Consider the following 12,355-nt stretch of genomic DNA (forward strand, 5'->3'; position numbering starts at 1 on the left):
ATGCATGTCTGTGTACCGTGTTATGTGCCAGGTGCTCAAAGTGGCCAGCAGAGGACCTGAAAGGAGCTCTAGACTGTTGTGAGCATCAGGGCACTGGGAATTGTACCTGCATTCTCAACAGGTCACTTGTAACACTGGGGCTGACTGACAGAACAGTCAATGCTTTGAGTGCTGAGCCAGCCCCAGGTCCATCAGATTATACTGTTAAATGGTAAAGCCTTTTTTCCTACTAGCTGACATGGAAATGATTTATAGAGTAATGGGAAAGCTTGTGGCTACATCATGAAAATCTGAAGCGGAGTAGCTATGCACTGAGCGTCTGCATTACCTCCCTGGATGCTGGCCTATACCCATAGCCAGATGGCAAATTCTTATCTTCTTCACAGCCTTTGGCTCCAGGACTAAAGTGTAACTCAACATGAAAGCGTTCCTCTGAGGAAAGGTCCTGAAATACACGAAAGAACATGTCTCCAGTGAGGAATTTCAAGTATTTGCTTACTTCCGGTCACATGTTCAAACCAAGAGCTCTGTTACCTTGTTGGGATCCTCATAAAGCATGATAACAATCTGTGTCATGTAGTTGAGCTCATTGACGACGTTTAGATAATCCATAGCTCGTTTCCACTGCTCATCCTTGGAGTCCTGAACAAAGGGGCTCTGGTAAGTATTCTTCATACCATTGCACATAGAAGTCACTTTATTACCATCATGACAGCTTACTTAAAGTAAGTGATATCACATACATCCGGTGAATAGAAAAAATATTTGCAATGTTTACCACATATGACAATACGTCTATGTTTTGTCAAGACAATTTACAAGATGTAGAAAAGAAACTCTTGAAATATAACACTGCTATTGAATTCTAAGGATAAGAATAGCTTTGAATCTTATAAATCTGAAACTGCCTAGCAGAGTCCTATGCCTCATGGCACAGAACGTTATCTTCAAAGATTCCTGCTTCTCTCTGTAGCATATGTCTATCAAAAAATACCACTGCTTAACGCTACAGTGACTCTAAAATAATCAGCATAAAGAGACATACAAAAATCCAAATGATCGTATCATATCCCTCATCATTAGATCTGACTTTAGAAAAAATCAGTCATCTTCACATGTGTAATCAGACACCAGAGATGAAAGGAATTATAAGAGAATGAGAACACCTAAGACAGAAAGCTCTACTTGTTAAAAAACAAAACAAAACAAAACAAAAAAACACCAGAAACTATTGTAAGCACGAGGTAAAGCCACCAAGGTCTATAGTAACTGGAACATCACAGGAACAGTTTCTTCATTGTCCATGTATAACAAAGCATTACAAATATGTAAAAATCCACCAGTGTTACAGTATATAATAAGGATAAATAATAGAATGAACTTTAGCTTAGAATGACTCCTATTCTACAAGACAGAATTATGAAACTACATGCTGACTGGTCTATTTTTAAATTCAGTATATACTTCCTTTTTACTTCAGAAAAGATTTATCTCAAACTTAAGGTGATGGAAGTTGCAGAGTAAGAAAACACATTTGCATGTGTGCACATTGGGGAGGTAAGATTGGCAAAGGTCGCCAGGCGTGGTGGCGCACACCTTTAATCCCAGCACTTGGGAGGCAGAGGCAGGCGAATTTCTGAGTTCGAGGCTAGCGTGGTCTACAGATTGAGTTCCAGGACAGCCTGGACTACACAGAGAAACCCTGTCTTGAAAAACCAAAACCAAAACAAAACAAAATAAGATTTGCAAAGGTCTGCTCTTTTCAAAACTGATTGAGGGAAATAACAACTAGCATTGCTTTTTAGGTGTCAATCAATAGAAATGATGAGTTTAAATTAAAGAATATGAATTTCTTTGGGTAAAATGAGTTAGGCCTTTGTGGTACTGTATTAAGAATGCCACACAATGTCAAGATTGCAATTAGAAATTTTTCCAAGTCTGCCCCCATGAACACATAAAATCAAAAAATACCTAGAATATATTCTGAAACATAATTTAGTGTTGTTAAAGCACCCAGATGATTTTAATAATTTTATTTCCATAACAAATCCTTTTAAACGTCCATTTTGGCCTTAGTCACCCGTAGTCACCCAGTCTTCCCTCTGAGCGTGGGACAGGGTTCAGGTGCATTGCTTCCTAACGTTGCCTCACAGGCAGGCCTAAGGTTTGGATGGTGAATTACCCAACAAGCCCCACGCCCACTGCTGTCAGTTACATGGAAATAACCCAAACTTACATCGCATAAGGCGCCATACCGAAGAATGGATAGTAAAGAATGCACATGACTCTCACTGGTAAAATATAATCTGGTGCGGACGTGCCGCTCAGGAGACAGAACACCTCTAGAATACCTGAAGTTAGAAGCAGAGGGTGTGAAGATATAACCACATAATCAAAAGCATATCAAACATGGAAACAATTTTACAAAATGGAATTCAATCTTATTAGAAGAAAAGCCTCATAAATCAATCTATCATTCTGCAACTGAGAGCCTCTGGTAGATACTCTTCTAACTAAAACAAACTAAGCCCTCTGAAAAGAGTAAAAAAAAAAAAAACCAGCAAAAACCCAAACCAAACCAACCAAACAAAGAACCCAGAAATAAAAAACAAACATAACAAATAAACAAAATGCACACAAAACCCAAAGAAAACATAAAACAGCATTACTTAACGTCACTGGAAAAAGATGAACTTAGTTCCTCTAGTAGCAATAACAGAGTACTCAGAGGAAGTAATGCTGCCCAATGGGGTTCACAGTGGTTAAGACAGGTAACTGATAAAAAATACCTTCCTACTCCCTGTCTCATACAGGCACCAAACAAAACCTTGCTTGAGCCTGGCACAGGGAATGTGACATAAAGCCAGAACGTGGGTAAAGGCTAGATTGTGATATGAGGTCAGCCTGCACAACAGACAGAAAGAAGCACTATCATCTCAGGGATGTAGGTCCTGACAGAGAGTGCCTATGGCATGCTTAAGTCTCAGCCTCCCCTGAACCCCCACCATACCCTAAGAGGACAAGTTAATAGGAATATCTAGATTACATAATTTATCAAGTGACACACTCTTGATTTCTACATAAAACCAGGAAGTTCTTTAGATGTGAAATACACAAAACTAGGTGCATATAAATGTGAACAGCTGCGACAGTCTCTTACACAGGATGGAGTTTATTGACAGTGTCATCATCTTGTGTCCTCTGAAGATCTGATCGGATTTTTCTAACTAGTGGAGTACAGTAGCCTTTGGCAATCTCCAGTTTTTCAGCTTTAGTTATACCATATTCCTGAGCAGAAAAAAAGTTAAGTTAGGAAAAAAAAAGGTATAATAAGTAGTGTTAACAAATGCACTCCTGAAGTGAAGAATTATTGTGAGGCGCAAATATTACATAAAGGCTTTTAAAAGCAGGCAACTTTTAATTTTCATTTTTGGCAATTCCAAGTATATTTCTTTTCAAGCCTGTGTGTGTAATTGGAAGAATGGAATGGAGGGACTGAAAGACTGCTGACTACTGAAAGGGGTTGAATGTATTAACGCAAGTTCTATGACCAGTCCTTTTTATCAAAAGAATTAAAATATGAAAGTCACCATTAAAAGAAGTACAACCAAAATCATTCTAACATCAATGTTCAAAAAGCCTAACAGATTTTTCGAAAAGGCTTTTGGCTAGCTAGTTGTGGTACTGGATTGTTTTTAATCCCAGCACTTGGGAGGCAGAGGCAGGTGGCAGATCTCTGTTGAGTTTGAGGCCAGGCTGGACCACTACAATCACAAGGCAATGAGACCCAGTCTCGGAAAAAAAAAAAAAAAAGAAAGCCTTTGTCTAACATTCTTAAAGTTTTTAACTAGCTATAAGCAAAATAATAATAATAAATTGGCAACTATAATAACTGTGAGTTAATTAGATTTATAAAGAATTAGTACAATGTAAAATGTAAGAAAACAAGGTCATTGCAATATGGCTTCCTTCAATGGAGCAGACAAATCCTTTCCTCCCCAAGTTGTTTTTAGTCAGGGTTTCATGCTATCATATCTGCAGACTAAAACAAGACTTAAACTAAAAGTTTCCTAAATTCAGTCACTAAATCTTGTTAATCTAGATTAAGTGTAAACTAGTTACAGAAAGGTATGTATACAAAAATGAATAAGCAAATAGAAGAAAAATGTTGAAATAAAAAATAATAAGAGAAAGTCGTTCTGAAATTTGATTTAGCAAGTAATAAGTAAATAGAAAATTTCATACAATGTTAAATACATAAAAAGATAGTAAAAGAAATAAAAAGACATTAGTTTTTCTGGTTTTTGTGTGTGTGTGTGTGTGTGTGTGTGTGTTTTGTTTTGTTTTGGTTTTGGTTTTTCGAGACAGGGTTTCTCTCTATAGCCCTGGCTGTCCTGGAACTCACTTTGTACACCAGACTGGCCTCGAACTCAGAAATCCACCTGCCTCTGCCTCCCAAGTGCTGGGATTAAAGGCGTGCGCCAACACTGCTCGGCTAGAAATTAGTTTTTCAAATAAATTACCAATAATCTAATCACAGTAACTAATAATGCCAATGTTGATTATTGATAGTTAGACAGCTTCATTGATGTGGAAAGAAGTTCCTGATGCTAAATAAAAAAGAAAATCAGGTAGTATAACAGTATGCTTTTCTAGACTCCATATTTGTAATGAAATTATAAATGCAAATATACATATGTAAATATACATATGTACATGCACTTGTCAGAAAAATACATGCATGTGAATTTAAGGAAAGAAGACTGAAAATTCCAAACACTAACATTCTTTTCTATTAGTTGCAAAGTTAGACCAACTATTCTGTCTCTATGTTTTCTAGATTTACAACTATGCTATAGATGTCTACCTCTGTACGTGCATGCTATTTATTATTATACATTCTTTTTCAAGACAGCTAAATTTCTGTTCAGTTGCCATCCGTTTGTTGAAACTAAGTAAAATAATTGTTAGCTTTCTGCTACAAAGAGAGCCAATTAAGACACCACGTGAGCCTACTTAAAGCTGTCCTATGGCAATCTCCACAAGATTGCCACTAGAATCTCAATGGCTCATAATCCATAGTTAACAACACCAACACTTACTATAATTTAAACTACTAGACTGTGATGAGAAGTTTCTTCAGCTGCATAAGGGAGATACTGAAGTATATACACAGTGCAGGATCACAGTATTGAGCATGAAGAGCTGGCTTAGTGGTGAAGAGCACTACTGCCTGTTCTTCCAGAGGACCTGCATTCAATTCCCAGCACCCACACAGTAGCTAACAACTGTATGAAACTCTAGTTCCAAAGAATCTGATGCCCTCTTCTGGAACACTACATGCACAGATATACACATAGGCAAGACACTATACAAGTGAAATAAAAAACAACTAAATAAATGTCAGATTATCTTTAGATTCCATTAAGACATGACCATTCTTTTTTGTTCCAAACTCTTAGAAAATAATTTTAATCCTCAACCTTAAAATATATTGTATATTTAACAGAAAGAGGTAAAATTTAAGTTAAACAATGATGCAGACTGTACTTCCATATAAAGCATTTACACGTATATGAGACCATTAAGTGATACATGTATATGCACTGCAAGCCTATTCTAAAAATGCACATAAGCCACTATCTAGAATAGAGTGCTCTATCTTACATTCATAAGGTTCAAAAACTTTAAATAATCTTCATCTTTAGCATATATTTCTGATGAAACAAACACACAGCTATTCCTCTGTGATGAAGAGCACAGTCAAATGTGCACAGCATCTACAGAGGGTGTACCTGGATGAGGTTCACTTTACAAAGTCTCATTCATTTAGACTTTGACTATCAGGAAAGAAATACTGGTATTCTTTGAATAAGTCTTTATACGTGCATTTACAAACAAGGCAAACTGAATTATTCCTCATAACCTTTATCCTATTCACGTATTTCAAGGCAACTGGAATCTCATATCCACTCTAGCTTCTACTTCAAATAGCCAAGTCATTTTAAAGTAGCTACATTAGAGAAAAAGATCCTAAAACAGCAACTGGAACTTAATTCTTCTATCATAATCATAACTTCTGCATCAATGGGCTGCATCATTTAATCCTTCATTAATTTAGTCTCTATAAAATTACATTCAGTTACGCAAAATCTGGTTATAACTTTACTTATTCTCCTATAATGAGAAAATCAATATCTCTTGAAAGAACTACTTATCCTGATCTCTAAGTACTTTCAAAATATTTATACATAAAGTAAAAAGATTATTTGATTTGTCTGCTTTTTTGCTGAATGGGACTTTCAGAAATGGATCCAAAAGTCTACGCAGCTTAGGGAAGCTATTACCCCTGAGCCCTAGCCAGCCTGTGAAAATACTTACATAGGGCCACAATTAATGTTTTCTTTCCCTTCCCACACACTACCCCAGCACAGTGTGGCAGGTACACAAGTTGTGTGCAACAAAAAGTTGCTAATTCATTTATTCCACTCTGCTTTGCTTTGTTTGTCAGAGTGTTATTATTCAACTAAAAAAATCACATCCTTATGTCACCAAAACTAGTCTGTAACACACATATTATAATAAACTTGACTTTAAAAAAAGAAAATCACAGAATATACAGCACTAGCATAAATCCTAACATAAACTGTGAACTCTGGGTGACCATGATATGTCAGCATGGCTTTAATAAATATGCTACTTCAGTGGGGTAACTTCATGGAGGAAGAAGAAAGCAAGCTCCATTTGTGTATGGACAGATGTCAATGGGAACTCTTTAGATCTGCTACTTAATTTTCCAGTAAAACTAAAAATGCTTTAATAAGTAAAGCCTACTTTTAAAAAGTCAATATCATCAGATGGCTAGGTAATCAGACAATGAGACTAATATTACCAATAATACCCTTATAGTAACTCAAATTTACTTAATATAAAAGTTAAGGGGTATTTCTAGGATCTTGCAAACTATCTTTATCCAATAGTGAGTACTCTGAAAGTGCTTTTTACATAATAGTATAAGGAAATTAACTCCGAAGGGTAACTTACCTGAGGGATAACAATATCTGCTAATGCCTTTGAAAGCCTATATAGTTCCATTGTGTTTTCTAACTTCAAGGAACCGTTATGCTGAACGTCGTATTTGATGCAGTCATATATGTCGGGGATCTTGCTAATATCATATCTTCCATTCTTTGTTTTAAAATCTTTCTCCAACTTGGACCATCTACGCAGCATAAGTTCCAGGGTCTCACTGTGGTAAAGCTGAATATCTAAAACAATAGACACTTGTTAGTATATCCAGCTTAAAAATCTGAATAGGAATAAATCTGAAATTTACTTGTACTCTATTGTAGCTCTCTCTGGCCTGGAAATCCCTTTTTTTTCTGGCTCACCCTCTGTTGCTGTCATTACAGCCACATGATTCCATAACTGGCTTCCTATGAGTAAAAAACTTTAAAAAGAAAAAAGTAAACTCTAAGAAACTAGGAAGTACTACTATCTACATGAATCAATAGTAATTAGATGGGTTTAGGCTTGGGTAAGTACTTAGCACAAGTACTTGGATTAGAAGTCTGATATTTATGAGACCTTTTCCATATATTACAGATTTTGATAACAATGAAAAGGAAAACACCAAGAAATATGGCAAAACTCTCAATTAAAATGCTTTCTATGCAAAATTTTAAATACTTTACTTTCCTAAATTCCTGTAACCAAACAGAAGAAGCAGACTATCTTTTGCAGAAAGTAACTCTTAGATATTAAAGATTTCAAATGACTCACTTTTATCACAAAGAAATCTAAGATGTCAACCATCGATTTCAAACTAAACTTGGAGCCAGCGTTTTCTACTTCTTTGTGCGCTGCCTACCTCCTGCTGATCTGGAAATGCTACATACTCAATGATCAAGTAAGATGCTACTGTCTTTTTCTTACAGTCATAGATAAATGGCTATAACCTAGCTATTACTTCTTCCTGAATAAATACCTAACTCATACTATTTATACTCATATTTCAAAGCAAGGCTTGATATCATAAGATGCATATATGTTATTTAACATGTTTAACAAAAAAGACAGAAACTTCTATTCTAAATTCTAAAAAAAAATTTACCAGCTGATTTCGGATCTTCCATCCGATGTCTGATTTGGGAAGTCAAACTTTGAATCAAGGAATACACTTTGTCACAGGTTTTCACTGGATTTTTAATCAAATGCATTGATTTGATAACAGAAATGCTTCCAGATGGAGTAAGCTACAAATGAACAGGATAAATGTTTTATTTATTTTGTCCCATTATCCAAGAGGACAAACACAAAATTTTCCATAGCAGGGAAAATAATTATATTCTATGCACTTAGATATTTAACATACATTAATACCATCAACAGGGATGTGAAAGTCTCCGGTGTTCATGTTAAAACAACATTAAACTTTAACTACAATTAGATTACCTAAAGAAGGTGAAGAACCTAGCCTTTGAAGGAAGAGGACTCAATCACAGGCTGGTTGCAGAACTCAAACTGTCAACCACTATCTATTATACTTTGTTAATGAGTTTTTCCTATTTAACAAGAGCTATTAACGGTTCAGATTATACACTGAACTTTTAAAACTTACATTGGCAAGATATGTAGCAAGATGAAATAGGTTTCTACAAATACAACAAAATGCAAAGAGGAATTGTACTTCCAGTTATAGTGAACTTGGTATTTTGGACCAATGTTACTGCTGGAGGTAGTGGAACTTCAGGGAGAATAGCATTTTATTCTTTAAAGCATCTAAGAGACATCAAGGTCACAAAGAATTATAAAAGAAAAACAAAATGGCCAGGGATCAAGAACATGAACCTAATGTTAAAAGACAGCTTTGTTTGTATTAGAGAAGTTTGTTGATTCTACAGAAATGTTGGGAAGAAATCTAATATTGTTGAACTAAGAGCACCAAGTTCAAAATGAAATCTGGGATTCACAAAGGTAAAAAATGGTAAATAGCTTATATATAGGATTCAAAACAGAAAGGGTACATCAAAAGGAACCAAGCCAAGCAACAAACTACCAACCATAAATTAATCAACTTGTTGGCCAAGAAAGATGTATTGGTGAAGCTGATCTAAGACAATACCAGAATGACCTGCCCACAGGTATGGCAGACACAATTAAAAATCTGAACTAACAGTAATGTGTATGGCCATCACACAGAGAAGGACTGTACACGATACTTCTGCAACAGTCATGCAGATATGCAGAACACATGCTGGGCTAGTGGGACTCACTGTATGTGCCATTCCATAAGAGAGAAAGAGAACATTGTACCAGAGATTCCTGATGCTTGATCACATCATCAAAACGTTTCATAGGAAATATAGGACAGATCTCAAAGGAGTAGCTCGTATGGTTAATGCAGACCAGATGTGAAAACCTTACCAAATCTATTAATTTTTGGTTGTAAAAAAAAAAAAGATTCACATAGAAACAAAAGTCTCCCAACTACACAATCAACATTAGAAATGGTCACTGCTCAATTCTATCTAAATTTAAAAACTAACACCAATTTATCTCCAACTATCCCACAAAAAATGAAAAGGAAGGAAACATTGCAAATTCATCCCACAAGATCAGCATTTACCTGAGATGAAGAGCAGACACAGAAAGAAAGGCCCGAGGAAAGGAAGGCAGAGCAGGGAAGAGGGAGATTATAGATCTGTGCTGCCATAAATAAATGTAAACTACCGGCAAGCCAAGCACAACAGAACATCAAAAAATTATATACCATTAGTACTTTATCAGGTTTATGATGGGTCACTATATGTAAAAAGTAAACAGCATAGTGCACTAGCCTCAGGAACTCACTCCTGTAGAGGAAGAAAAAGCATCCAAGCAAGGAGGAGGGTTTGGGGAGAGGAAAGAGAGAGGAAAATGATATAAGATAATCTCAAAAAAGAAAAAAGGGAAATAATAAAAACTATACAGCCCTTAACAGTAAAATCTCTCTGATTTTGGTACTGGAGGCACTTATTTTAATATACCAAAGGCTGTGTCAGAGCAACTCAGCCAACACCACACTGATCAGGGGGAAGGTCAGCTTTTACTGAGTCCAGAAGAGGGAAATAACCACCATTTTTACCACGGTCAGCACAGTTCTACTAGACTTACTTAGCCAGAACAATCAGGTAAGAGAAAAAAACAAAGCATGAGCTCCAAATAGGTAAGGGAAGAGGGAAAGTTATCCTTCTTGTGGACTGCATAATTCTAGAAGCAGAAAAGCCCAAGACACCATCCACTAAGCCAGCTAATGACTTATGACAGCAAGTGCAGCTACTCTGCAAGCTGAAGGAGGAGATTCCCAAGTGAAAGTAAAGCTGGAACAATAAAGTAAATCCTCCTCTCAAAAAAAAGAAAGGGAGGAAAGCTACCACTCCACAGAGACTGAAAAGAACTCTGAACCTGATAAACCTAGTAAGGCACAGGACAAGGTCACAGTACATTTGTCACTAGTGTTGTGTGCTATAATTAAAGATGTGGCTAAGAATCAAACTAAGAAGGCAATCACATTCAGAGAAACAGACATGTAAATAATGACTCAGAGGGCTGATGGTGTACAACACTGACAGAGAAGTTGCTGGTGAGAGGAAGAAGGTTCAATGCTGTAAATCAGAACGCCACAGAATCCACATACACCACAAAGAACTCGGATGGAGTCAGAAAACCTCCTGTAAGTACAGAACAGTAGAGACGCAGACCTAACAGACAAGTGCTGACCCATTCTTAGTTTCGCTGATTACAAAGTTTCCACGGGGCTTAGCAGTACTCATTATTTAATAGTATTTATAATTTAGTAGTAACTCCACAGTGTTTAGAGCAGAAATGTAGTAGCTGTATACGAATCCTTCTCCCCAAGTAGGGAAGGATTTCCTTGCTATTTTTTTTTTCCTTCAGATTAGCATATTACTGACAAGGAAATGAAGACAGAAAGGCTGACGAATCCATGACTATAGATGTCAAACTCCAAACCATATCATTTGTAAGCTCAAATTAATACCGTATAAAAAAAAGTTGACGTTATTCTAGGAGCAAAGCATTTTCATGACATTAACTTAGTAAAAAATAAAAAAAGACCATATATAATTGCATAGTTTGTTAAAAGGTAATTTCAAAAATAGAACAATAACAAAAACAGAGAAAAAGTCAAGCCTAACAGACAAGTATTAAATCTTCCTCCGAGAAAATGTGACCAGAAAAACAAGTGCTATTTTAAGGAAGGGGTGGTGCTGTAACCCTCCTGTCCCAGAATCAGGGGGCTCAGGCAGGAAGACTGCATGCTCTTTAAGACCACCAATAACAAACTATAAAGACTGGAAAATAGCTCAGATTAACTTTACATTAATATTAAAAACTATATACTTCTACATCAAAACAATCAAAGAACAGCAAACATTTTCAAGTAGTGCCAAAACCAACTGCATTAAAAATACCATTTACCTCAGCTCAAGTCTAACAGGAATAGGATATACTGACTATCACTGAAAATGTTATTTAAAATTTTAAGGAATTTAAATAAATGTGCTATCAAATTTTTACATGTTGAAAGGCTGAATGTAAACTGGTACAAGACATGGAAACAGGATTTCATGCAAGCTAAATAAAAATCCCAATATTACTTTTAATAAGCTTATTGTAAAGCTTACATGGCAATTTGAGACATGCCAAAAGACGAAGAGAAAGAGTTTGTGTAGAAAGCATAAGATTTTATCCATTATTACTACATAATGATCAGCAAACAGTGCAGAGGAAGAAACATAAACAGTGTTCCAGGAGAGTGGAAGAGATGCTTCAGCTAGTGCTAAATGTACATAGAATTAAAGATAAAAACAGATTTTCACATATTAATCTCATAACCTACAGAAAAAAAATCAACTTTTGTATCAAGATTGATAAAATTTTATCTGTAACAGAGCATAAATAACACAGAGAGTAAGAAAAAAGCAGGCACCAAGCAGAAAAAAAAAGGATAAGATATTTAAGAACTCATGACAAAGGACATCTGAGCAGTAAACTGGAAAGAAATGAAAAGGTACATCATAGGCTTATGTTCCAAAATGAGCATCAGAGATAAACTGAGAAACTCCCAAGTGAAGAATGTATGGAGCAATGGCAGCTTTCACCCACACTTTGGAAAACAGTCAGACTTTACCCAGTAATACTAAATATGAGTATACCCAGTTTACATCTTCACTCTTAGAATACATTAAAGAGAAACAGGGTCTCCTAGAAACCAGGAGATATGCAAGGATGTTCATGGCAGCAATAATTTTTTAAAATTATTTTAATTAGATATTTTCTTCATTTACATTTC

At 35.9% G+C, this 12,355-nt stretch overlaps 1 protein-coding gene across 19 annotated transcripts in view; it reads right to left on the bottom strand.

The window, feature by feature from the left end:
• The window catches only part of Ppip5k2 (diphosphoinositol pentakisphosphate kinase 2), a 62,964-nt gene that overhangs the window by 20,573 nt on the left and 30,036 nt on the right, over positions 1-12,355 (bottom strand). For all 19 annotated transcript variants that reach the window (XM_021169217.2, XM_021169211.1, XM_029474432.1 and 16 more), the window contains exons 18-23: positions 8,114-8,255; positions 7,045-7,268; positions 3,161-3,288; positions 2,237-2,351; positions 535-642; positions 329-445 (exon numbers count right to left, since the gene is read on the bottom strand). In XM_021169217.2, the coding sequence (XP_021024876.1) occupies positions 329-445; positions 535-642; positions 2,237-2,351; positions 3,161-3,288; positions 7,045-7,268; positions 8,114-8,255 (834 nt within the window). The remainder of the gene's footprint in view (positions 1-328; positions 446-534; positions 643-2,236; positions 2,352-3,160; positions 3,289-7,044; positions 7,269-8,113; positions 8,256-12,355) is intronic.

Source organism: Mus caroli, chromosome 1 (genome assembly GCF_900094665.2).
Source record: "Mus caroli chromosome 1, CAROLI_EIJ_v1.1, whole genome shotgun sequence".
NCBI classification, from domain to species: domain Eukaryota; kingdom Metazoa; phylum Chordata; class Mammalia; order Rodentia; family Muridae; genus Mus; species Mus caroli.